The sequence below is a fragment of the Balaenoptera musculus genome, chromosome 3 (assembly GCF_009873245.2).
Source record: "Balaenoptera musculus isolate JJ_BM4_2016_0621 chromosome 3, mBalMus1.pri.v3, whole genome shotgun sequence".
NCBI lineage: Eukaryota > Metazoa > Chordata > Mammalia > Artiodactyla > Balaenopteridae > Balaenoptera > Balaenoptera musculus.
Window position 1 is genome coordinate 156,456,446 of NC_045787.1, and position 26,383 is coordinate 156,482,828.

The 26,383-nt window shown below is 52.5% G+C and overlaps 2 protein-coding genes across 2 annotated transcripts; both read right to left on the bottom strand.

The window, feature by feature from the left end:
• Positions 1–1,098: 1,098 nt before the first annotated feature.
• On the bottom strand, positions 1,099–12,153 carry RASAL3 (RAS protein activator like 3). Its single transcript, XM_036847677.1, has 18 exons — positions 12,102–12,153; positions 11,638–11,972; positions 9,087–9,217; positions 8,844–8,922; positions 8,679–8,740; positions 8,246–8,316; positions 7,570–7,696; positions 7,386–7,484; positions 6,388–6,930; positions 5,909–6,053; positions 5,511–5,655; positions 4,380–4,616; positions 4,091–4,292; positions 3,865–3,983; positions 2,547–2,937; positions 2,107–2,264; positions 1,516–1,579; positions 1,099–1,410 (listed from the first exon to the last, which is right to left on the bottom strand). Exons 2-18 carry the CDS (start codon positions 11,957–11,959, stop codon positions 1,267–1,269), a joined length of 3,039 nt encoding a protein of 1,012 aa, XP_036703572.1. The 5' UTR covers positions 11,960–11,972; positions 12,102–12,153; the 3' UTR covers positions 1,099–1,266.
• A 2,454-nt stretch (positions 12,154–14,607) lies between these two features.
• On the bottom strand, positions 14,608–19,421 carry PGLYRP2 (peptidoglycan recognition protein 2). The gene is made up of 5 exons (XM_036847676.1): positions 19,265–19,421; positions 17,018–18,142; positions 16,488–16,698; positions 15,574–15,871; positions 14,608–14,781 (listed from the first exon to the last, which is right to left on the bottom strand). The coding sequence occupies exons 1-5, from the start codon at positions 19,326–19,328 to the stop codon at positions 14,695–14,697; spliced, it is 1,785 nt and encodes a 594-aa protein (XP_036703571.1). The 5' UTR covers positions 19,329–19,421; the 3' UTR covers positions 14,608–14,694.
• Between the last annotated feature and the right edge of the window lie 6,962 nt (positions 19,422–26,383).

The following is a 26,383-nucleotide window of genomic DNA, read 5'->3' on the forward strand; positions in this document are numbered from 1 at the left end:
CACCACCCATCCACATGTCCAACCACCCATCCATCTCCCCACCCATCCATCCACACATTCAGTGGATCAACCACTCATCTACCCATCCAGTCAACTAACCAACCACCTATCCATCCACTCCTCCAACCACCTGTCAATCCATCCATCCCTCCATCCAAATACCCACTCAAACCAACCATTAACCTCCCATCTACCTACTCATCCATCCACTACCCAAATAAATACCTACTTATCCAAACAACCAAGCAAGTATCCACCCATCTCTACACATAATCCTTTCACCCAGTCACCCAAACACCCAACCATCAATTGCATGTTTGTTTGTTTGTCTTCTTCACTAGAGTGTAAGTTCCATGAGAACAGGAGTCTGTCTGTCTAGTATATTACTGTTTCCCCACTGCCCAGCTCAAGAGTCTCAGGAGACCTCAACAGATGTACATGCAATACATATAACCACTTAATTCAAATATTTATTTCCTATTACCATCCAGACCTTTTCTAGGCAGACATACCCATCCCAGCTAACCACCTACTCAACTAATCACCTACCAGGGCAAACATCCAGCAAATGCTAACCTATTCATCTGCCTATTGCCCTACCCACCCTATCCCTCACCCATCCACCCACCCATTATTCAAATGCCCACTCATTTTCCCAGTGACCACTGGCAGAGCTTAACCACCTCCACACCTATCCACCCCTTCCTTCATTTGCCTCCCAGACCCACGCCCTCACTGCATGAGGGAGCTGGTGTGGGATTTGGGGTCCTAGGAAGATGCTCTCATCTGGGATCTGGGAATTAGTAGAGGTGGGATCTGGGCTTCACTGAGAAGCAAGTGCTGCCCCTAACAATGACAAATACCTTTTACTGAACACTTTAAACTATGCGTCTTCTACTGTGTAAGGGACTTTAGATCCATTTTACAAATGAGGAAATCAAGGCTCTGGGAGAGTGAGGGCCAAAGGTCACACAGCTGGTGAGACTCTCCCTATATCACCCCCCTCCCCTGAGACCTCCAATTAGGGGAGAGTATGGGAGAGCTGAATGGGAGGGGTTGCTTTCTGATTGGCAACACTTAGGGGCAAAAAAAACATCAATTTTTACTGAAATCAAGATTTTACTGGGCAACCTGATAGTGCCAGACTGGTTGGCACCTACAGCTCCACTCCCTACTGCAGGCCATGTGGGTTTGAGGCAGGGGTCGGACAGGCCCCTAAGACCGCATTCTCTCTGCTCCCAGAACACGTAGGGCCGAGTGGGCAGCTCAAGTGGTGTCTCCGTTGATGCAGGGTGCTTTGAGGGGCAGGGGCTGGCTCTGGGACCCCGATGTCCTGGGAAGAAGCTGCAGGCTCTGAATGCTCTCCCTCAGCTGGGCCTGAGTACTCTCTATCTCGGCCAGGCGGCACTCCTGGGGAGGCAGAGGCAGTGGACTCAGAGCCAGGGGACGTTTGCACCCAACTCTTGTTCCCTCACCCAACCCAGATATGCCCCAGGGCTCGGGCAGGGGTCTCACCAGACTTTTCAGCCTGTGGCCCTCATTGGTTGGAGGATCGCGCTCTGGATCCAACTTCGCGGTCCTGTGGGGATCAGGGGCAAAGGGAAAGAGTCAGAGGCTGAGGAACATCCCTCCAGCTCTTGGTTGAGAAGAGTCAGGGACTTGGGGGCGAAGCTTGGAATGGAGGCGGGGTTTGTCCAGGCTGGGGGGTGGGGCCTAGATCAGGCTGAAGAAGGGGCTGCTGAATTAGAGCCTGGACCGTCTGGGATGAAAGGCCAAACCAACCAACCGTTGGAGGCGGGGCTTGGCTAGTCCTGGGCTGGGTCATGAGCGGGATGGGGGAATGCCCAGACTAAGAGATGGAGGGTCTGTCCCAACCTGTGTGGGAGAAGCTGACTGAGGGACTGGACGAGAGGTCCTCCCATGGACTTGGGGCGGGTGGAGCTGACCAAGAGGCGGGTCTTAGGTGTGTTGGGGCGGGTCTTGAAGAGGGGGCGTGGCCGTGACAGGCATGATTTGGGTGGGACTGACTGGGAGGCGGGGCCTGAGCCGATCTCTTTACTAGAAAGCCCACCAGGGGGCGGAGCGAATGGGGAGGGCGGGGCTTACCCTTCTCGGAGCCTGGTAGCCAGGTTCTGAAGCTGGCTCCGAAGCTGCTCCTGCTGCTCGCTCAAGGCCCGGATGTGGGTGCCGAGTGACTCCACGAGGCCGGACAACGCCTTCTGATCCTGGCGCAGGGCGGCCACCTCGCACTGCAGCTCCGTCATCTGTGGGGAGGGAGCAGCTGTAACCTGAGCCATCGTCCCGCCCCTTCTCCCCAAGGATCCTGACCTCCCTGTACCCTGTGCTCTGCCTCCTCACCGCCCTGCCTATTGGGGAACGATGCCCAAATTGTACAGAAGAGGAAACTGAGGCTCAGAGAGGGTTGGGTTAGGCCTGGGTCACACGGCACAGCAAGCTCGGTATTTGAACCGAGACCTGCCCATCCTTCAGTCTTTTTCCAATCCTGTCTCCCCACTCTGTGCGGGCGGACCTGGGCTGTACCTCACCTTGCCCATGGGTCGGTGGGTGCCCAGCGTTTGGTCTCTGTCCCGTGGCTGGTCCAGCTGGCGCTGCCAGGGAACCGACGGCTTCCGAGGCAGCGATGCTGAGGTTCCGGTCCAGGGCCGGCCGCGGGGCACGGGTCCCGTGCGTAGGGAGCCTTTGGGTCGCGGCCACGGCCCTGCAGACGGGCGGTGGCGAGCGGGGCGGCCAGCCGGGACGCTCTGCGTGCGCTGCACCGGCCGAGGCAGCCGCGGGGGCTGCTCCTCGTCCGGCCGTGGCCGGGCCCAACTACCTGCGCCGTGAACGCTGCGCAGGGACTGGCTCTTGGAGATGAGAGGGGTATGCTTGGGGAGGTCTCGGGGGGCCAGAAAGCCAGGCTTCTCTCCTGCAGAGGTGCTGGGGGTGGGATGGGGGAGCTCAGACGCTCCACCGGTTCCTAAGCTGACCCCATCTCTACCTCCGACCAGAAATAACCCCACCCCTGATCTTTTACTTCTATGTGACCCTATTGCTGAAGGGATCACATTTTGACTTCTGATCCTGTCCTGGACTTCTGACAATACTGTCCCTTCTATGACCTTTGACACAACCTCAATCTAACCACCTCTGATTTCTTTCTAACCTTGTCCCTGAACTCTGACACAGTGTTACCCTTGACTTGAGCCTCTCTGTAACCTCTGCTTCCAATTTGCCTGAGCTTGACCTCTGCTCACAACTGTACCCTCTTCCTTCCCAATCTGACTCCCTCTTGTCCCCAACCTCTGACCTTAAACTCACCCTGTCTCAGCCTCCTGAAAGAACATAGTCCCTGACTTCTGACCTCCAAAATGACTCTGCCCATAACCCTTGACCCCATCTGACCCTGGGCCCAACCTGTTTGCAGTATGAACCTGTCCCTGACCCTTGATGATGTGTCTTAACATCCATCTGACCCACTCTGACCCCTGATTTGACCCCATCCACAACCTCTCACTGAAACCTGCCCCTCATTGCTGACCACAATGTCACTTTCTCTCTCTGACCCCAGATGTGACCTCTCCCTGATCTCTGCAATGCTTAATCTCCACCTCAGATTCCAATCTGACCCTGTGCCCACCCTCTGATTGTACTGTGAGACTCTCCCTGACCCCTGAGATGATCCTGTCTCCAGCCTCTGACCTCCATCCTACACTGTTTCTGACACTGACCCCAACATGACCCTGTCCCTGACCCCTGACATGATCCTGTCTTCACCTCTGACCACAGTTTGACCCTGTGATGCCTTTGGCCCTTCCCCTGCTCCTACCCATCAGAAATGGATCAGACTTGAGGCAGGTAGGTTACCTGGAATGGACCTGGACCAGGGGTGGTGGAAGACGCATTGGCACAGACACAGGTACAGGTCGGCCCTCCTCGATGGCACCCAGGATGGTGGGCAGTGGTTCCAGGCTGTCACGGGTTGCCTGGTAAAGCAATGCAGGGAGGATGCTGAGCAAGCTCTCCAGGACCAGAGGCTCCCTACTCTCTTGCCTCCCTACCTCATATTCTGGGCTTTGGGCCCAGGCCACACCTGGTCAAGTTCAGCAAAGATGGTACAGAGCTGGGCATGCAGGACTGCCAGCTGGAGGGCCAGGTCACTGCTACCCTGGTAACCACTGGGTGCTGTGTGCACATCCACCACGGCCACTTGGTCCAGGAAGCGTTGCATGGCAGGTCCATGATCCTCCAGGAAGCTATTCATGAAGCTCATGTAGGCCTCCTTCTCACCAAACCTAGGTCAAGGCCCAACTGGGTGGGTCAGGTCAGGCATCTGCTACCCCCACAGCCCCAGCATGGCTTCCCAGCCTCCCAGGACTTACGGAGCATGGTTGGCGAGGTTCTGGATGACCTTGGCGATCAGCGTGAGGGTGCGGGCTGGGCCAGGTGCCGGGTGCTCTGGCGCTAAGCCAAAGAGGCTGGGTGACAGAATGGCAGGACACAGGAGCCGCAGGAAGAGAGAGGCACACACTAGTCGGGGCCCCAGTGCCTCAGAGCCACGTGCCTTGCATGCTTCTCGCCAGCCTGAGAACACAGTGCCCAGCTCTGCTGGGAACCAGCTGGGGCAGAAAAGACAATGGTCAGAGTGGGAGGAAATGGGCATAAAGTTCATGGATGATCAAAGTGCTAAGGTCAGGTGTCAGGAGACACCTGCATTCCGGGTTCCAGGATTGAAGACATTGGGGATAATGATGCCTGGGGTTATAGGTCCACTTGGGGTAAGGGTTTGTTTGTGGTATAGTTATCGTGGTGACTTCTGGAGTCAGTAATCTTAGATTTGGGGGTACAGGTTCACATGAGGATGGAGGCCATGAGCTTGGGATGTAGCTATGACTGGACATGAAATTGGGGTGCCAGACATGATATGAAGTAGGATGGGATTGGGGTTACAGGGTTACCTAGGTTCAGAAATCATGGGATTGATATCCTAGATGGCATGGGATTAGGCATACAGGTTAACCTAGGGTCAGAGGTCAAGGAATTAGAATCCTAGGAATCCCAGTTACATGGGATTTGGGACACAGGGTTACTTAAGGTCAGGGATCATGGAATTGGGGGTATGCCATTACTGGAATCAGAGGTCATAGGAGTGAGAGCCTATGTTAATTGGGGTCAGGTGGCATGGAATTAGGGTCAGGTGGCATGGAATTAGGGTATGGGGTCACCTGTAGTTTAGAAGACAAAGAATTTGGTCCCAGGTTACTTGGGGTTAGGTAGCATGATATTGGGACTGGGTTGCCAAATTTAGCAAATAAAACTTTAGGATAAACAGTTAAACTTGAATTTCAGATTTAAAAAATGAACACTTTTTTTTAGTGTAAGTATGTCCCAAAAATGGTATCACATTTAACTGGGCATCCTGTATTTTATCTGGAAACCCTAATTGGGAGTCAGGGTTAGCACAGTGGCTAAGAGGCAGGGTTAGGCTCAGGTTCTGGGGCCCTGATTCTCACTCGCAAGAGTGGATGATGTTCTCAAAGACCTCCTTGCAGCTGTTTCGCAGTCTGATCTGGCGCTGGGGCAGCTCTGAGGCTGGGCACTTGCTGGGGTTCACCTCACAGTCCTCAGTGGAGGCACAGAGACGCCGCACGACCTGTCCTGCAGTCCAGCACAGCCAGAGAGGGGCCAGCCCATGACCACCACAACCCACAGCACCCAGCCTCCAATTCTATCCCCAAATTACTCTGGAGGCACCTAAAATCTTGGGGAACCCCTGATTCCTTCTAGGATCTGAGCATCCCCAGGGCACCACCCACTACCAGAATCCAAGTTACCCAAGGATTCTCAGATCTCCCCTGGGGTGCCCTAGCCGGCTCAGCTAGGCCTCTGACCCCTGCCCCACTCTGCTTACCCAGCGTCTTTTGGAGGTAATCCTGTGCTACCAGCTTCATGTACTCATCGATGGCCTTGGTGGCCAATGTGTTTTCCCGGAACAGCAGAGCCTCACGGCCTCCACTGCGTGCCAGCTCCGCGGTGCCGAGGTCTGTCACCAGTGCCTGGGCATAGTGGGGTTACAATGCGCTGGGCGCAGACTGAGTCAGGGGGAATCCCTGCCCTTGGCGGGTCCCTCACCCCTGGGGCACAGGCCCACTCCTCATAGCTGCTGCCCAGGCCCAGCCCTCGCTGCTGGGGCTCTTAACAGGCCGGAACCTCCACCCCTCAAAGCGCAAACTTGGGCCTCGCAGTGCAGAGGCTCAGCTCAGACCCCGCCCCTCAAGCTGCCCAGCCCCTCGAAAGTGCCACTCTGGTACTGTCCCCACCAACTCCCCCCTGGAGCGCGCGATCGGTCAGCCCCTGGTCACCCGGGTTCGTCCCGTCGCAGCGCCGCACCTGAGCCCGGCCGGTGGCCCGCAGCACGCGCACCATGGCAGCCGCCAGCTCTTCCTTGGCCTGAGCGGACAGCGTGAGCTCGAGCGCCCCGCAGAGGCGCGCGTAGTGGAAAGTGAGGAACTCAGCCAGCTCCTTGTAGCGCTCAGAGGGCAGCACGCGCAGGCGCCGCGCCCGGATTCGTGCCCGTAGCGCCGCGCCCGCTGGCGCCCCGAGAAGCGGGAACCAGCGCTCCAGGCCCGCGGCAGGCGCGCGGGGGACGCCTAACTCTTCCAACGCCAAGGCCACGCGGCCCAGCACCGCGTCCCCCGGGGCCGCTCCGCGTAGCCGCAACGACAGGCGACGCGCGGGCGGCAGCGCCTCAAAGTGGAAGCGTTCGGCCCAGAAGAGCTGGCCCGGGCCAGCCCTCGGAGTTGTGCGAGCCAGCAGTGCGCCGTCCAGCCACAGCTCCGCGCGCACTCCCGGCGCCCCCGCCGCTGCCCGGGGCAGCCCCTTCACTTCGTGCACCCACACGCTCAGCCACGTCTCTTCCCGCTCAATGTTGTCCTGCGGACCGGAGTAGGGGCGGGAGCGTGGCGTCTGTGCTCCACATTGGGCACTAGAGGTGAAGCACGGGGCCCGTGCTCCCAGGGGGTCGCTGGGCCCCTGGGGGAAGACAGTGAGGCCACGGGGGTGCCCAAGGTGGCTATGCGGAAACCCTCTAGCTTTTCCGGGCTCTCCCCGAGAGATCAGGGCTCCAGGGCATGGAGGAGTAGCCGCGGGGTGGGGACTTGGAGACTGCCTGGGGTGCAAATAGGGCTCGGATTGAAAACAATCCGAGCTGTGCAAGGGGCTGGTAATAGATGCAAGCGGGGGAGGATCTCGGAGTGGCTGCAAAAGTGTAGGAGGGCAGGTGTGTCCAAGGGGCAAGGTTTTGGGGCGAGTGGGATTTGGGGTGGGTGGAAGGGGCGGGGCCCGGGCTGTGGGAGGGGTCTCCAGGTCCGATCTTGCGCACTACCGACCTGACTAGGCTGGAAGTGGCGACGAATGTCCTCTATCCAGCGGTCTCTCTCAGCAGCCGAGCGACAGGAGAAGCAACGGCTCCCGCCCGCCCACGTTACCTGTTGAGGAAGGGCATCCAGGGTGCGGTTGAGGCCAAGGGTGGAGCCAAAGGGTCAGGCGAGGTGGAGAGTTGCCTGCACTTACCTGGAAGCAGTGGGGCTCCTCCAGGAGGCTGGGGTGCAGTGGCCAGACCCTCACGTCCCGCTCGGCGCCCAGGTCCAGTTCCGAGAGCGTGGCCAGCGATTCCCGAGAGCCCAGAGCACTGGGGGGTCTGGTGAAGGCGCACATGAACCAGCTGTCATTCCTACCCACTACCCCTCCCCCACCCCAACTACCCCGTGCAGCCTGAAGGGTGGAAGCCAGGAGGGACTTGCACCTAAATTGGACTTGAATCCTCCTTTTGACACTTAATTCACTGTCTGAACTCCAGTCACACTGGCCTTGTTTTTGTCACTTCATCTGTCCTCTTGACCTTTGCACTTGCTGTTCCCTCTGCCTGGAATGCTTTTCCTGACGCTTTCGGCCTAGTTAACTTCCATCTGTCCTTCAGATCTCAGCTCAAGTGACCCTTCCCTGACACTCCCAGACCAAGGTGTTGACTCAGCTGCAGTTTTAGGGTTATTGTGTCAGACTCTGCCCCCACCATTCAACGGAGGGCTGGCTCAATGCTAAGGGTCTTTCAGTGGCCCCAGCATTGCCCAACATGGGGCAGGACACAGAGGGCCACAGGGGATATTTGGTGAAAGTCAGAATTATAGGCAGGAGGAAGGGGAGGGGCAATGTTGAATCCCAGCCCCTCCAGCTCCTCAGAGACCCTTACCCATCCTGGGAAGCATTGGCTCCTAGCTCCGATTTGGCCTTTTTCTTCTCTTTCAGCCGCTTGAGCAGCCCCTGTGGGGAGGGGGATGTCAGCTGGGCAGAACCCTGTGCTCCCTCCTCAGCTCCTTTCCCCCCAGGTGTCCTGGAAGATGTGTTGGTCTTGAGGGATCACAACCTCAGGCTACATTAGCAGGAATATTAAAGGCAATCAACAGCTCCCATTTCTAAAGCACCAATCATATGCTTTCCTACATTCTCTATGGACTTTTCATAAACAGCGCCAAGAAGGAGCTTCTCTTTCTGGCTCCATTTGACAGATATGGACACTATGGCCCTGAGAGGGTCAGTGACCTGCCTAAGATCACCCAGGAAGAGTCCCCCTTTCACCTCTGAAGGTCAGAAAGTCTTTGCTCTCCCCTCCACCCCCCACTTACCCGAATGTTGTGGACCTGGTTGGGGCCAGCAGCCTCTGGCTCAGTCTTTCCAGAGGTCCGATCTGTGGGTGGTCAGGGGTGGAAGGTTGCGGGGTGGGATCATCTTGGATTCTGCCCCACCTTGAGAGGCTCCCAAATGCCCCAGCCCCCATCTCTCAAGCTTACCTGGATCCCTGAGGTTCCCCAAGGCCACCTGGATGCTGCCCTCGGAACTAGCGCTCCCCACCCGGGGCCGGCGAGGATGCTGTCCCCCAACAGGAGTGGGTGGTCAGAAAGGAGAGGCAGGCAGACAGACAGAGGGAGAGGCAGATGCCTTTTTGTTATTCCCCCTCATCCCCCACCCTTACCACTGTTCTGTCTCTCTTCCTTCCTCTCCTTCCCTCCCCTTGCCCAGGTAACCCCTCTTACCTCCTCCTCACCCCCAAGCAGCACCAGCCTCCCATCAAGTAGGGTGAAGGCCCCAATGTTCCAGACGGGCACGTCGGGTGGGGGGGCCTCTGGGATCTGTGGGGCAGGGGGCTCCAGCTCCGGCTCAGGCTCTGGGTAGAGGAGGAGGTGCTGGGGACGTGGGAGTCCTTTCTTCTCCCTCAGAACAACCTCTCCACTCACCAAGGCTCATCAAGGTTTCCCTCCTAAGTGCCCCCTCTTCCCAACCCACCCAGCAGCCGTGTCAGGTGTTGGACAAGCCTCCACCCCTCTCCGGGCCTTGTCCCCACTAGCCATGGGTGGTGATGGGTGGTGGACACAACCCCACCTACTCTGTGCCCCGTACTGTGTTTACTGCTTCACACACCTTCTCTCATTTAATTCTCCAAAAGCCATTCGATGGCCTATTATAACACCCATTTTACCAAGGAGGAAACTGAAAACACATAGAAATTGAGCGACTTGCCCAGGGTCACACAGCTTGTGAGTCACTGAGCTGGGCTTCGGATACAAGCATTCTTCTCTCTCTCTCTTTTTTAATTGACTTAGTGCCATCTTTACACGAATCGAACATACACACAAACACATCAACAACTGTGGAACTGTATCCATTAAACTTTGATAAGACAACACAAAAGAACTAACAAATAGCTAAGATGTTGCTAAATTGAAAGCATTTCCAATGACATTTTAATTTTAAGAGGTCCATATTTACATAGTATGTTAAATGCTTCTGCATCTCATTTTAAATGCTAAATAAAGAACAAAGATAATGGTCGCAACAGATCTTCCAAGAGGGTTCAGCTTGTGGTGGTCTGATCTCACTGCGAGAAATGCACTGAAAATGGAAATAACGTTACTTGCTAATTTTCCTTCTTTCCTTTTCATAGTTTCCTTCAAGGAAACTAAGCCTTTGTTCCAGGGCCTGGCTGGCACTAACAGAGCCCATACTCAAGGGTCGTGTGCATACAAGCATTCTTCTCTTAACCAAGACAGTGGGTAGGTCCAAGAGGTTAAAAAATGGGACAGCAGCCTTGGTTCCTTACATAAGTAACAAGTCTAAAGGGAAAAGTGTTCAAAATTTGAGAAAGGAACAGAAGAAGGGCAGGGTTGGGAGAGGTAATGGTGCAGTAGGAAGGCCTCCCAGAGAGAGTAAGTTTACAATGGGTCTTTTTTTTTTTTTTTCTCTAATTTTTTGGCCATGCTGCGTGGCATGTGGGAACTTAGTTCCCCAACTAGGGATAGAACCCGAGCCCCCTGCAGTGGAAGCGCAGAGTCTTAACCACTGGACCACCAGGGAAGTCCCCCGCAATGTGTCTTGAATAGCAGATTGGGTTTTGACAAAGATGGAGGAGATCATGGCATGAATGGCTTGAGCAAAGCCTGGGAGGTGGCACATGGCCTGGCCCAGGGAAATAAAGGGAGGGGTGAGAAGGGCTTGGAGGGCTTGGAGGCTGGAGGGGAAGTTTCAGGAAGAGATTAGTGCAGGGCTTTGGGTGTCAGTTAGAAGAGCTGGGGTTTTATCCTGGAGGTATAAGGAGCCATGGGAGGTATTTGAGTAGGGGAGGAGCAGGTCGGCTTGTTAGAGAGCTCTCACTGGATCCTATGGCGTGGGCAATACCTGATACCGTGGAGGGGGCTGAAGGGATGCCTCTGCAAAATGGCAATATGAATGATGAGAATCAAATGAGCTTCCGGGAATAGGAGGGCTGGATCAACCCTCCCAGATTACCTGTCTGTCCTATTGTTTTACCACCAGGGGAATAAATGATGACTCCCACTTGTTAACGGATCACATAAAATGTGCTGAGTCCTAGGCCAGCGTTACATTCATGAGCTCCAATCCTCATGATATCCTTTACTCTTCTAGATCCCTCTGTGTGACACTTAGCCCCATCTGTCATTTTCTTGTTTACTGTCTGTCACACCCACTACACTATGAGGTCCACAGGGCAGGCAGCTTCGTCTGTTTTGTTCGCTGCTGTGTCCTCAGTGTCTAAATCAGGGCAGGCCTAGAACATAGTAAATGCTCACAGACCTCTGCTGTTTGAATGAATGAATGAACGAATGAAATAATATAGCCTTCAAGGTAGGAATCATGATTTCCATTTAACTTATGGGGAAGCTGAGGCTCAAGGAAGTGAAGAAACTACGACATGGAGGCTGGAGGGCAGGAGAGCAGGAGGCAGCAGAGATGGGTATCCAGGCAGCAGAGAATAAGCCTGGGCCATTGAATATGAGGAGAGACCTACTGGGGCCAAGAGCCATTTAGCATCTGGACAGTGCTACCAACAGTCTATTCCCTGTCCCTTCCCAGGGCTGGACCCCCAGCTCACAGGTCCCTAGCCACTCCCACCATGCCCAGGCCCTGTGTAAGGGGGAAAGAGGGAAGAGGGCAGCCAGCCGGGCCCCAGCCACTTCCTGTCGGGCTTTTGCACTCCCCACAACTTCCTGTGTCTGTAAGGCTGATGCTCTGGAGGCAGACAAAACCCAACCATCCGGGCCTCCCAGCCTGGGTGGGGGAGCCATGTACCTGAGGTCTCTGGCTCTGGTTCTGACTCCAGCGGTGGGCTCCTATGCCTTCCCCAGAGGGTCTTGGATATTCGGAGGCGGCTCGAGCGCGACTCCTTGGGGGGCGCAGAGAGGACACGACGAAACAGCGAGCGAGGGGCCGGCTGGCTGCTGACTGTGGGCTCCTGGTGGCTCAGCGCCCTCCCCCATCCTGCAAGGCGGCCCCAGCGGAACCCTCCAGCCCCCTTCTCCCCACAACCTCCTGAGTGCCAGTGGTAGGAGGTTAGCGGGGATGGGGCTGCTGGCTGGGTTTGGGAGGCCAGGCTCGGCGAAGGTGGGTCCATGGCAGAGATCCTCCTGGGGGATGATAGGGTGACAATTCTGCCCGGTGTCTGCCCACATGTTGTCTTCATTTTGGCCCCCTCCCTACTCTCAGCTCTGCCCCCAGGGAACCCCCTTGGGGGCCATATGCACTCCGTCTCTTACCTTGATTTCCTGACCAGCCCCAGAATCAGCAGCCGTCTGAGCCCTGCCTGGCTTCCTCCCGCTGAACGCAACTCCACGTGACCCTGTCTGTCCCACCCCACCCCACAGCCAAGCTGGGAGGGCACAGTGGGGGCAGGATGCAAGAGAAGAGGAGGTGACAGAGCAGGACCCAGAATCTCTCACTGACCAGGAGGCAGCACATGCCCCTCTCTGAGCCTCAGTGGTCTTCTCTGCAAAACGGGCACATGCTGACTAAATGCTGGAACTCTCATCCACTGCTGGTCAGAGTGTACACTGATTCATCCAAGTTGGAAAACTGTTGTGATCTATGAACATTGACCACACCCCTCTCCTCTGACCCAGCAGTTCCACTGCTAGGTATACACCCAATAGACATGCCCACCAGCGCTATTCATAATAGCCCCAAACGGAAAACAACCCAAGTGTGCATCTACTGTAGAATGAATAAATTGTGGTCTCTTCACATAGTGGAATATTATGTATAAATAAGAAGGATTGAACTCAGATGAATCACAAACAATGTTGAGCAAAAAAACCCAAACAATGAAGAGTAAACACGTGTGGTTCCATTTATATGAAGTTCCAAAGCAGGCAAAACTACGTTTAACAATTCAGGATATTGGTTTCCTTTGGAAGGGCTAGAGACTGGGGAGGTGGGGAAGCACAACGGAGGCTTCTTGTAGCTGATCATGGTGGTTGTTTTTTTTTTTTTTAAATTGAGGTGAAATCCACATAATATAAATTTAACCTGTTCTATTTCTTGAGCTGGGTGTTGATTACGTGAGTATGTTCTGTTGTGAAAATTCATTAACCACACATTTTGGTGCCCTTTCTTATATCTCTATTATACCACAATAAGTATTTACTTGAAAAAAGAGATGGCCAAACGCTGTTCTGAGTAATAAGTGAGATAACTTGAGAATCAGTAGAATCCTGGCCCACTGGCCCCAGAGTGGGTTTGAGTGCCAGCTGGTCCTTATCTGACTGTGTGACCTCAGGCAAGTCATTTCCTCTCTCAGAGCCTTGGTTTCCTGATTTGTACAAGACGATAACATCAGTTTCAAAAGGTTTATAATGGGACACTTTGTTTATTCAGCGAATGTTTCCTGAATGCCTACTATGTGCTGGGTACTGGAAAAGCTACAAGGAACAAAATAAACTTGGTTCCTGCCTTCCTGGAGCTCACAGTACAGTGAGAGAGACAAATCCTGAACATGAATACAGGACATTTCTAGCTGGTGAAGACTTGGAAGAAAATAGACAGACTGGAGTAGAGGCTGAGCAGAAGTGATGCACTTTGAGCTGGAAAAATCCAGAAGGGCCTCCCTGAAGCGGTGGCATTTGTGACCTGAAGCATGAGAAGGAGCTGGTCATGGGAAAAACATGCCAGGTAGAAGGAACAGCTTGTGCAAAGGCATGGGTGACCAGAATTCACAGGGTGGGATTGGTAGGACTGCCTTCATGAGCATGTGACCTGTGCAGTCACCGTGCTCAGAAGGGCTCTGCATTGAGCTTGATTTAACTTTTTGGACGGGGCCTGCATTTTCATTTTGCACTGGGCCTTGAACATTCTATAACATGTCCTGAGGAAGAGGGTCTTCAGTGAGGGTCAAAAATCCTTTTCCTGGTGCTGGACATGTTCTTGCAGGTGCACATACCTTAGCTATGCCCACCTCATTCTTACCACACTCAGTCCACTCACTGCACATACAGGTAGAGTCTCCCTGTGTTCCACCATCTCTCTGAGCCTGTACCACTTCACTGCATACTGGGCCCACTCCCAACTCCCTGCATTTTTGCTGGAGGACTTTCTCTGACAGGTGGAGTCCACACTGCCCATGCGACAAGCAGTCCCAAAGTGCCAGCACATTAACACTGCCCTGGGAGCAGCCCTCAGCCAATGACTATGGAAGCTGGAGGATCAGTACTCCAGCTCCCTTGCCCTTTGAGTGGGATGACTCTGCGGTGTGTGACCTACACTATCCCCCAAAGGTCCCTAGTGGGATTGAGCTCCACGTGCCTCCCATACCCACATGTCTGATAAAACACCCTTTCCCAGCTGCCTTCCCTTCCCTGTGTCGCTTCCTTATTCCCCAGCTGATATGTCCTGGGATCACCGCTCAGACGACTACTTACACGAGGATTCTTGTCCCAGGGTCTGCTTCTGGGCAACCCTAAACTAAGACAGAATGTGCAAACACAGATGAGGCATGGACACAGGCTTTCTTCCCATGGTCTCTCTTTTTTAAAAAATTTTATTTATTTATTTATTTATTTATTTATTTATTTATGGCTGTGTTGGATCTTCGTTTCTGTGCGAGGGCTTTCTCTAGTTGCGGCGAGCGGGAGCCACTCTTCTTCGCGGTGCGCGGGCCTCTCATTATCGCGGCCTCTCTTGTTGCGGAGCACAGGGTCCAGACACGCAGGCTCAGTAATTAAGCCTAGGCTCATGGGCCTAGTAGCTCTGCGGCATGTGGGATCTTCCCAGACCAGGGCTCAAACCCGTGTCCCCTGCACTGGCAGGCAGATTCTCAACCACTGCACCACCAGGGAAGCCCCCGCCATGGTCTCTTTATTGGAGGTCTGTGGCTAGCAGGATCGTTGGAGGTGGCCTCCTCCTGGATCTCCTAGATCTCCTGGCAGTTCTTGGTTTCACATTCTAAAAAAGACAAGAGAGTGTGAGGTTTGGCGGTGGGGTGGGTGAGGGGTCGTGGGGCTGGGTCTGCCTTCCTCATGGTGGCACCCTAGATGGTAAGAGGATAGGGGCCCAAAGTGAGGGGGCAGGTACAACGCCAACTGCAGGCCAAGCCAAATGAAATGGAGTGGTAGTTTGAAGGTAGAGCTAGATAGTACAGGGGTGTTATAGAGGTGTTTTTGTGATCAGGATCAGAGGTTGGCGTGAGGTCATCAGGTTGAGGTTGTGCTGACTGGGCCTGGATTGCTCCAGCATAAGAGTTGTCATCAAGGGTCAGGAAGGCTGGAGCTGAGCAAGCATCCTCAGGAGAGGATTGCCTCTCTGAGACTCTGAGATTGTCTGAGCAGAGGATTGCAATACTAGGTTAGGGGCTGGACAGAAGCTGTGCAGGCAAAAGGGTTTTCTGTAGAGGGTCACAGTCTGGGTCAGTGTTGTGTGGACGGGTGGGGGCGGGGCTTTGGGTAGGGGGCAAGGATGAGGGCAAGTGTGGGTGGCTGGGATGAGGTTGTGCAGGCAGAGGGGCAGGGTGGGTGGGCTATATTGCAAGCAGAATGACTGAAGTCTGAGTCTAGATGGCCTGAATAGACGAGCTGCAAGGGGGTTCAGGGTCCTGGCTGAGGCTGTGTGGGCACAGGGTTACAGGAAGGAGTGAGGGGTCTGCTGAGGTTAGGCAAGCAGGCAGGGATCAGGGGCCGTTCTGAGCTTGTGTGGACAGATGGGCCTCAGGCGGAGGTAGTGCAGGCGTCGGGGACTCACCTTGTCGAAGTGCGGCCAGGTGCGCAGCAGGTTGAAGAGCGCGTCGCCAGGGCAGTCAGTGCGCACGAGCTGGCGGTGGCCGAGCAGCGCGTAGCCTGGCCGCAGGACGCCGGCGCGCACAGCGCAGCGCGGGAGCTCGTCGCGCACCGCGCGCAGCGCGGTCTCTGCGGGCAGCTCCGCAGTGTAGTTGCCTATCAAGGCCACGCCGAAGCCGCGGGAGTTGTGGCCGAGTGTGTGCGCACCCACCCAGTGCCAGCCGCGGCCCTCGTACACGTAGCCGTCTGAGCCCACCACGAAACTGCGAGGAGAGAGGGAAGCATGCACCACTTGGCGTGAGGCCCCGGCCCTCATCTGGCCCTCTACCCCAGTTTCCGCACTTGTGCCAAGGGCCGCCGCCACCCCAAGTCCCGCCCGGTCGCGCTGACTCTACCCCGTCCAGCCGTGTCCCACTCCCCCACCTAATGCCACCCCAGAAACCGTCCCGTTTCTCTGGATCTGCCCCCAACATTGGCCCCATCTCTTTCTACCCAGCTCCCTCCCCATTGTCTCAAGTCCAACTCCTGCCCAATTCAGAGCTCTTTTCTGTCTTAGGTCATATCTCATCACTGCCCCGTCCCAGACTCAGCCCCTACCACAGGTCCTGCTCCTCTCCCGAGTCCGGACTCCTTTCCTAGTTCCCACCCCAAACTCAGGAATCCCACTGTTGTGGTATTTCTGGTCGCTGTTAAGGCCCGGACCCTAGTCTAGGCCGCGCCCCTCTCCACATTGGCTCCACCCACCGTAAACTCCTCTTCCGTTTTGCCAGCTTTGCTCAGGTCCAAACCCCGCCCCCTCAGTCAGGCTCTGCGCACCCAGGCTCTACACTGCACCACCACTTGGTGCGCCCTGCCAGCGCCTTGCAGGTTGCCGCCCACCTGTAGCCTATGTCGTCCCAGCCGCGAGTATGCTGGTGGAAGCGCTGCATAGAGCGCATGTCGGCGGCGCAGCGCTCAAAGTCCGTGCAGGGTGGCGCGGGCACGTATGTGTGGTGTACATATAAGAACCCGAGCGGCAGCTGCAGCGGCGTCGGGCGACCCCGATACGGGGCCGCGCCCCAGCGGCAACGTGGGTGGATGGCTGGACACCCTGAGAGGAAGGGAGTCCAGCGCGGGAGTAAGCAAGCGTTTCTCTGCCTGCCGCCTCCTCCCACACTAAGAGCGCACATAAGGATCAGCCCTTCAGTCTCCTCCCAGATTTGGGGACTGTTCAGTCTCACACCACACTGGCCCCCACTGGGATCTAACTTAACTAAATCTAACAGCATCCTAGTCCTGTTGGCCTCCCAGCCAAAGCCCTTATTGCCCCCTCTGGAATCCCCCAGTCCTAGATCCTCCTGACCTGTCTGGCACTGAGAATGTCTGTATCTGTGAGAAGGAGCGTCACAGGGGGTGGGGGCCCTTCTCACCTAGGAAGGCCTCCGTGAACTCCTTGGTAGCGTGGGTGGCCACCTGTGCCAGCTGTTCTTGGCTCATGCCCTGAAGTTGAGGGTGTGCTGGCTCCAGCCTCTGTAGCAGGATGAGGGCCCCCCATACCTGCTGGGTCAGAATGGGAGTCGGAGTCAGAGCAGCTCCGTTCTGCCGTCGGAAGTTGCTGCGAAATCCTGGGTCTCCCGCTACCCCGGCTCCATAGTACTGGCTCAGCAGGCGGCTGAGGGGCGGCCGGGGCTCAGGTGACCGGCTCAGGTAGTCTCCAAGGAGGGCCCCATCCAGGGCACCATTGAGGAAGGCCGTGGTGAGGATTGATGCTTCAGGGTCCAGGAGCGTGAAGGTCCGGGGAACAGAGAGCTGGTCCCAGCAGCCCTCAGTTCCCAGTGAATGGCTCCAGGTCTGGGGGCCCTGGAGGAAGTTCAGGCCCAGGTCTCTGGCCAGGGTGACCACTAGGAGGCTGTCCACAGTGGTTGGGAAGTTGGCTTTGGTATCTGCTGAGGAGGCTTGGACATCTGGAGAGGTGACTTGGACATGTGGAGAGCCAGGTCTAACATCTGGAAAGGTGGCTCCGACATCTAGATCTGTGGCTATAACATTTGGAGACACAGCTCCGACATCTGCACAGGTGACATCTGAAGAGGTATCCCTGAGTCCTGGGGAAGTGGCTCTTTCATCAGGAACCGTGGCTCCAATGTCTGGAAAGGTGACTCCAGCATCCGGAGGGGTGGCCGTGCTGTCTAAGGGCAGGTTTACCACCCTGTTCCCCTGCAGCCCTGCCTCCAGCCCTGCCAGAAGAGGCTCCACAGCCACGGTTGAGCCATCGGATGCCAGCACCACCCCGCATTCCTTCCCGTCCCACACACCATGTCTCGCCACCTCCATGATCAGGCCTTGAAGCTCTGGGCTCAGTGAAGGAGGATCCAGCTTGGTGGTCTTGAGATTCTGTCCCTCCAGCAAGAAGTGATGGAGAGCGTTGTGGGCACAAGAGTCCTGGGCTGACAGCAGCCATGCAGAGGCAGTGTGGCCAGCCTCGGCGGCTGGTGCCTTCTGCTCGAGCTCAGCCAGTGCCTGGATGACAGAGTCCATGAGCAGGGGCAGGGTCGCTGCAGGAGGAGGGATGGCATTAGCCCAGCAGCCCAGCACCACCTGTTACTGAGCCTCCCCCTGCTGTTTCTACATCTTCTCAATGCCCCCAGCTCTTCGTTGGACAACCTTATGATGTCTGACATTGTCCTTGTGTAGGTGAGGAAACTGAGGCACAGACAACAGGTTAAGGAGCTTAGACTATCAGCGAGTACTGGGGAGCCATGGCAGGTTCATGAGCAGGAGAGATACATGGCCAGGTTGGAATTCTGATTGCTCCTTTGAGTGCCATGTGGAGAACAGATTTTGGGGGGACCAGAGTAGAGAAGGGGAGAGAGTTTGGAGGTAAGCAATGAAGGTGGCTGAAGCCAGGATGGTGACACTGTGATGGACAAGAGTGGGCAGAGTCCCCAGATATTTTGAGGGAAAGATGGACAGTTTTTCATGATGGATTGGAGTTTGGGGAATTTTAGAGGGAAAAGTGTCTCAAAGGATGTCCAGGGGAGGGTGGGTCTGTGCCTTGTGGGAGAAATGTCTGTGGCTGAACTTGGAACTTAGAAGTCTGGGGCTCAGAGCTGGGGTGGGTTGTTGAATAATTAAACCTTTACTATGTGCCAGGCACCATTCTAGGTGACTTATATAACAACCCAGTTAATCTTCACAAGGACCCTATGAGCGTGGAGAGGTTAAATTATCTACCTAAGATCACATAGCTAGGAAGTGGCAGAGGCAGGATTTGAACACAGGAAGTCTTAATCCTTACACTCTGCTGTCTGCTGGAATTCAGGTTCTTCTCCAGACAGTTCACACAGTGATTCCTCGATAACTTTGTTCTTCTCTCTGCCTAAAATGTCCTTTCCTGCTTCACCACCAAGTAAAATTCTTCTTCTTCCTGTCCTAGATCTATGTCCCCTCCTGCAGGAAGCCTTCCTGATTTTTGCTCTTTTGGCCCCAGTTTCTTCCCCCAACCCTTGCCCTGATCCTATGGGGCTGGGAGCATCTGTGTTCCCAGACTGGAGGTTCCTTGAGACTGGGGCCTCCTGGATCTAGCCTCACCCTGTACAGGGCTGGATACAGAGGGGCAGCAGTATACTTCTGCTGAACTAAGAGTCCTGGCCTCAGGCCTCTGCCTTTTGACCCACCTGTGCCTGGCTCCGGCTGCAGCAGCAATCCGTACAGGATCCATAGGATACCCTGGACCACCATTGTGGGCTTCCAGTTTCCAGGGGACGTATCCAGTTTACCTCAGTGGAGACTTCGGCAGAGCTGGAAGGAGACAGGCATGGAGAACTGAGAGTGCCTTTGGCTACTGTCAAAGTCCAGCGGTGAATGACACGGCTGCCACTTGCAGAGCTGTGGGCGGGAGGCAGTGGTGGCATGGGTACAGAGTGCCCTGGCTCAACGTCATCTGGGTCTCAGGGGCTCCCCCATCCTATCCAGTTCCTCCCAGGCTGAGGTCAACGGTCAGTAAGCCAAGCGCATTGCAGGAGTGGCCTGGAAACCAGGTTGTTCAGACTCCAGCAAACTCTGCCCATTCCCCAGGAGATGTAAACTGAAGCTAATGCAGCAATCCACCCTTCCTATGGTGATAGTTCTGTAGCTGCTTCTGGCCACCAGAGGGGACTCTCAGGTGCCTGCCCGACTGGTAAGACTGGCTGTGCTGAGGGTGAGGAGAGAAGGAGAGGCCTGAAATCGGCACTGCCTTCTGCCTTCTTTGATGCCAGCACTTTAGCCTCAGGCAGAGGATGAGTGCAGGGGCCGAGGATTGTTTTTGTTGAAGTAGCGTAGGGGGACCTGAAGATGCCACCTCTCATCTCATTCCAGCTCCGGATCCCAAGCCACCAGAGGTAGCTGAGAGCAGGAATTGGGCTGGGGTGTTTGGGACCCTGGCTTTGTCCCCAGAGCTGACTTCTGGGCTCACCTGGGTTGGCAGTGAGGGGTCCTCCCTCTTCCTCTGGTGCCTGTGGCCAAGTCCTGCTGAAGAGAGCCCTCCTCCTCTTTATCCAGCATCAGGTGGGATGGGCTCATCATGGCTGGGGCTGCCATGTAAATTACTTCACTTTTGGCCTCCCATCTCGAAACTAGCCTGGGGAATTTCCAGGAGACCCACCAGGCTGGGCACTCAGCACAGGGCGGGCCCTGGGCGGGCCTGGGAATGCCCAGGCTAAGCCAGGCCTGGGATTCCCCAGGGGGCCTACTTAGATATAGAGTGTCCTCTTTCTGGGCACTCAGCATGGCCTAGCACAAAGCTGGACACACAGTAGGGGCTCACAGAGTTAGGTGCTAAGAGAGGAGGATGAATAGAGGCTGCTCCCCAGGAGATTCTGAGGAAATCTCCTCCTCCATGTCCCAGTTTCTGAGGATTTGGGGTCAGGGGCTCTGCCTGATAGAACCACGTGGAGGATGTGGGCTGTGTGTCCATACGGTGCAGGACTAGAGTGAGGAGAGTGAGGGTGTAAAATTTAAGGTGGTGCCGAAAATCTCAGCCATTAAGATAAATAATATTCTAGCACAATGTTTTAAAAGACTAAAAGAAATGCAAAAAAAATCCATGATGAACAAAATATCAACATTTTAATAAAGACAGGGTCAGGGGCAGTGCTGTGCTTAGACATATTGGAGCCAGAAGTGAAAGGAAAAATCAGGAATTCTGATCCTGTCTTTGTGCCTCACTTGCTTTAACTTCATCCAGGCCCTACATCCACCAGCGGGTAGCCCTCAGGATGTTGCGGGGTAACTGTCACATGAGATCCTCACCTAATGTCTGCTTGGTCTGGGAATGACCTTGATGTGGCATCATGGACCTTGGGTTTGTCCCTCTGATTCTCCCACCGATTGTGGCTGTGGAGAGACCCTTACAATTTTATTTAACTGCCAATTTATGCTCATTTTACCCAGCAGGAGGGTGAGCTCAGAGATGTTAAGTAACTTGCCCAAGGTCACATAGCTAGAACCTGGGGAGGGCTCCAAGCCCAGTGCATGTTTTCACTATCCTGTGGCTAGGTCAGGGTCAGAGTAATTATGACTCTTCATGCTGGGCAAGTGTTTGCAGACTGGCTACAGAGCAACTTCACACCCAGTAATTCTTGGGCCAGCCAGATGGGCAGCCTTGATACCCGTTTAAAGCTTGAAGTTTGTGGTAGGAGCTTGGTTGTATTGGAGTCAGGGACATGTCATGGCCAGCCAACATTTCCCTCAGGGTCTATCTGGGATTTGTGACCTTCTTGGGTAGGACCCTTCCTTCAGGAAGGCTCCTTGATTACCCCTGGCTCCCCACTTCTCCCATTCTGGCTCCCTAGCCCAGGATTCCTACCTTTGACCCAGACCTGTCCTTACAAGGTCTAGAGTTTCTCTGTCTGGTTCCATCTCCCCCAGACTAGGAGATGTTGAACTCTCTTGGGGTGCCCAGAAATGCCCACCACAGGTCAGGGGCCAGATGGGTAGCAGGGAGTGACTGTTGAGTACACCATAGACCTGATTGAGGATGTGGGGTCAGTTTGAGGTTAGGCTCTGAAACACACACATGCAGACACCCACACACCAAGGCACCTGGTCTTGGCTGGGTCTGGGAGGCAGCACAAAGGCTGGGATTCCCATGATGAGTCATTCCCCGCCCCTGCTTCCTTCCCACTTCATGAGGCCCGCTGCCAGGATATGTCAAGGCCCCTCCAGGCTGCAGACAGACCAAGGGTCTCATGAGAGTACCCAGGGCCTGGGACCATCTCTAATGGAGGTAGCAGCGGCACAGAGAGACAGAACCCTGGGCTCTGGATCTGAAGTGAAGCTGGGATCGAGGCCAGAGGCCAGAAGAAAAGGAACTTGGGGCGGGACAGGGCTGGGCTTGGGGCCAAGATCAGAGTTAATAACATTCATTTTGGTAAATGATAATAATAATGAAGACCCTGATAATAATAATAAAAACTTGTGTGCAGATCTCTGAGATAAGATTTTATATGCCTACATTTTTTTAAATTTAATTTTTTAACTTGAAATATAGTTGATTTTACAATGTCGTGCCAATCTCGGCTGTACAGCAAAGTGACTCAGTTATACACATAGAGACATTCTTTTTTTTTTTTTTGGCCGCACCTTATGGCGTGTGGGATCCTATTTCCCTGACCAGGGATTGAACCCGTGTCCCCTGCAGTGGAAGTGCGGAGTCTTGACCACTGGACTGCCAGGGAAGTCCTGAGACGTTCTTTTTTTAAATATTCTTTTCCATTATGATTTATCACAGGATACTGAATATAGTTCCCAGTGCTATACAGTAGGACCTTGTTTATTCATCCTATATATAATAGTTTACATTTGCTAATCCCAAACTCCCAGTCCTTCCCTCCCCCACCCACATCCCCCTTGGCAACCACAAGTCTGTTCTCCATGTCTGTGAGTCTGTTTCTGTTTTTTTTTTTTAATTAATTAATTAATTAATTTATTTATGGCTGTGTTGGGTCTTCGTTTCTGTGCGAGGGCTTTCTCTAGTTGCGGCGAGTGGGGGCCACTCTTCATCGCGGTGCGCGGGCCTCTCACTGTCGCGGCCTCTCTTGTTGCGGAGCACAGGCTCCAGACGCGCACGCTCAGTAGTTGTGGCTCACGGGCCTAGTTGCTCCGCGGCATGTGGGATCTTCCCGGACCGGGGCATGAACCTGTGTCCCCTGCATTGGCAGGCAGATTCCTAACCACTGTGCCACCAGGGAAGCCCCTGTTTCTGTTTTGTAGATAGGTTCATTTGTGCCGTATTTTAGATTCCACATATAATAAGTGATATCATATGGTATTTGTCTTTCTCTTTCTGACTTACTTCACTTAGTATGATAATCTCTAGTCATATCCATGTTGCTGCAAATGGATTATTTCATTCCTTTTTATGGCTGAGTAGTATTCCATTGTATATATGTACCACATCTTCTTTATCCATTCATCTGTTGATGGACATTTAGGTTGTTTCCATGTTTTGTGTATGCCTACATTTCAAAATTCAGCTCTGGGTTTTGTGAAGAGATGTTTTATTATTTTTTAATTTTTTCACATCTTTATTGGAGTATAAATGCTTTACAATGTTATGTTAGTTTCTGCTGTACAACAAAGTGAATCAGCTGTATGTATACATATATCCCCATATCCCCTCCCTCTTGAGCCTCCCTCCCACCCTCCCTATCCCACCCCTCTAGGTTGTCACAAAGCACAGAGCTGATCTCCCTGTGCTATGCAGCAGCTTCTCACTAGCTAACTATTTTACATTTGGTAGTGTATATGTCAATGCTACCCTCTCACTCCCTCCCAGCTTCCCCTTCCTGCCCTGTGTCCTCAAGTCCATTCTCTACGTCTGCGTCTTTATTCCTGCCCTGCACTAGGTTCACCAGTACCGCTTTTTAAAATTCCATATATATGCATTAGCATACGGAATTTGTTTTTCTCTTTCTGACTTATTTCACTCTGTATGACAGATTCTAGGTCCATCCACCTCACTACAAATAACTCAGTTTCATTCTTTTTTATGGCTGAGTAATATTCCATTGTATATATGTGCCACATTGAAGAGATGTTTCAAAGCAAGACTGGGCAAACCACAGCCTATGGATTGACTATCTGTTTTGTAAACAATTTTTTTTTGTTTTTTGTTTTTTTTTCAAGGTGAAATTCACCTAACATAAAGTGAACCATTTAAAAGTGTACAATTCTGTGGCATTTAGTACATTTACAATTTTGTACAACCATCACCTATATCTAATCTAGTTCCAAAATTTTCATCACCCCAAAATAAAACCCTGTACCCGTTAGGCAGTTACTTTCTGTCATCTACCAGACCCTGGCAATTGCCAGTCTGCTTTCTGTCTCTGTGGATTTACCTATTTTGGACATTTCATATAAATGGAATCAAACAATATGTGACTTTTTGTGTCTGGTTTTTTTTTCATTGAGCATAATGTTTTCAAGTTTCATTCACATTGTAGCATGAATCAATGCATTTTATTATGAATCATTCCTTTATATGGCTGAATAATATTCCATTCTATGGATGTAGCACAATTTGTTTATGTAAAATGAAAGTTTATTGGAACACATCCTCTCTCATTTGTTTACATATTGTCTATGATTATTTTCATGCTCTAACGGCAGAGTTGAGTCATTGTGATGGAGACCATTTGTCCTGCAAAGTTGAAAATACTTACTATGTGCATCCCCCACCTCCAGCTTTATTGAGATATAATTGACATATATAATTGTATAAGTTTAAGGTGTGCAACGTGATGATTTGATATATGAATGTATTGCAAAATGATTACCACAATAAGGGTAGTTAACACATCCGTCACCTTACTTCACATATTTATTTTTTTTGTGTCTGTGGTGAGAACTTTAAGATGCACTCTCTTAGCAACTTTGAAGTATACAAAATTGTTGACTATAGTCACCATGCTGTATGTTAGGGTCTCAGAACTTATTTATCTTATAACTAAAAGTCTGTACCCTTTGACCAACATCTCCCCATTTCCCCCATCCCCAGCCCTTGGCAACCACCATTCTACTCTGTTTCTATATGTTTATTTTTTTTTCTTTTTTAAACTTCACATGTAAGTGAGACCATACAGTATTTGTCTTTCTCTGTCTAACTTATTTTACATAGCATAATGCCATCAACTTCCATTCAGGTTGTTGCGAATGGCAGGACTTCCTTATTTTTTCATGGCTGAATTGTATATTTATTTATATTTATATCTATCTATCTATCCATCTATCTATATCACCTTTTCTTTATCCATTGAGAGGCACTTAGGTTGTTTCCCTGTCTTGGCTACTGTAAATAATGCATCAATGAACATGGGGTGCAGATACCTTTCTGGGTAGTGGTTTCATTTTGTTTGGATTCATGTGGCCTTTAAATAAAGTTTGCTGACCCCTGCTGAGCCATCCCACCCAGATTCCTATTCTCACACTGTTTCTTACTAGCTAGAGAAAGAGCCTTAGTCTTGAGCCCTCATTTTGTCCATCTCTGAAATGGGAGAATAGTACCAACCTCATAGGATTTTTGTGAGAGTTAAACAAGGAGATACATGCAAAATGCTTAGGACCATGCCAGCGTGTGGAAAGCATTCAATAAGTGGAGTCATTTCTGCTCATCCACCTGACTGCCCCAGCCTCCCCAGCAAAGGGTCAGCCCACAGGATAATCTATTACGGCCAGACTCCATGTCCTGGATGAGTCTAGACTCACAGTCATTTATTATTTCTGCATTTGGGGTACTTGTCCAAGTCAAGCCTTCCCTACTGGCCCCAGCCCCCCACAATACACACATATCGTCTCAGAATAACATAACAGCAGTACCTTAAACAATGTGTTGAAAATCCATTTAAGACATTTTTTCTGTTTTGTTTTGGTTTTTTTTTGTCTTTTGGGTATATCCCATTGGGAATGGGCCATCAAATTATTGTCCCATAATGTCTCTTGAAACAGTTTCATTTTGTAGTTATGTCCCTAACCTGAAGCTTTTGATTTTTAGGAAATTTCTTTTTGAGGATAGAAAGTTTTTATTTTTTTAAAACCGTAACAACAATAAAAACAACACCTCACGATAAGATTGTGCATTATAATTATGCGACTAGAAACAATGTGGGATTAGAAAACATCTCAAATAACAGTATTTATATTATTATAATAACTGTTATTATTATTGAAAAATTCACCTCACTATTCCACCACCCCCATTTAAAAATATCTCTGAACATTGTACTATAACAAATGCAACTTAGACTAACTGGGTCATTCAAATAAGGTAATGCCACTTTACCTTTTTTTATTGTGGTAAAATATACGTAACATAGATTTTACAATTTTAACCATTTTTTTTTTTTTTTTAATAAATTTTATAGCTACTTTATTTATTTATTTATTTATTTTTGGCTGTGCTGGGTCTTCGGTTCGTGCGAGGGCTTTCTCTAGTTGCGGCAAGTGGGGACCACTGTTCATCGCGGTGCGGGGACCGCTCTTCATCGCGGTGCGCGGGCCTTTCACTATCGCGGCCCCTCCCGTTGCGGGGCACAGGCTCCAGATGCGCATGCTCAGTAGTTGTGGCTCACGGGCCCAGCTGCTCCGTGGCATGTGGGATCTTCCCAGACCAGGGCTCGAACCCGTGTCCCCTGCATTAGCAGGCAGATTCTCAACCACTGCGCCACCAGGGAAGCCCAATTTTAACCATTTTTAAGTGTACAGTTCAGTGGCATTAAGTACATTCACATTGTTGTACAACCATCACCACCACA

Coding starts and splice junctions, on each gene's coding strand:
- PGLYRP2 (XM_036847676.1), bottom strand. CDS start 19,328: ATGGTGGTCCAGGGTATCCTATGGATCCTGTACGGATTGCTGCTGCAG. Junction 18,143..19,264: donor GCAGCCGGAGCCAGGCACAG/GTGGGTCAAAAG, acceptor CTCCTCCTGCAG/CGACCCTGCCCCTGCTCATG. Junction 14,782..15,573: donor CCTGGCCGCACTTCGACAAG/GTGAGTCCCCGA, acceptor TGTCTTTTTTAG/AATGTGAAACCAAGAACTGC.
- RASAL3 (XM_036847677.1), bottom strand. CDS start 11,959: ATGGACCCACCTTCGCCGAGCCTGGCCTCCCAAACCCAGCCAGCAGCC. Junction 8,923..9,086: donor TGCTTGGGGGTGAGGAGGAG/GTAAGAGGGGTT, acceptor GTTGGGGGACAG/CATCCTCGCCGGCCCCGGGT. Junction 1,411..1,515: donor GCCACAGGCTGAAAAGTCTG/GTGAGACCCCTG, acceptor CTGCCTCCCCAG/GAGTGCCGCCTGGCCGAGAT.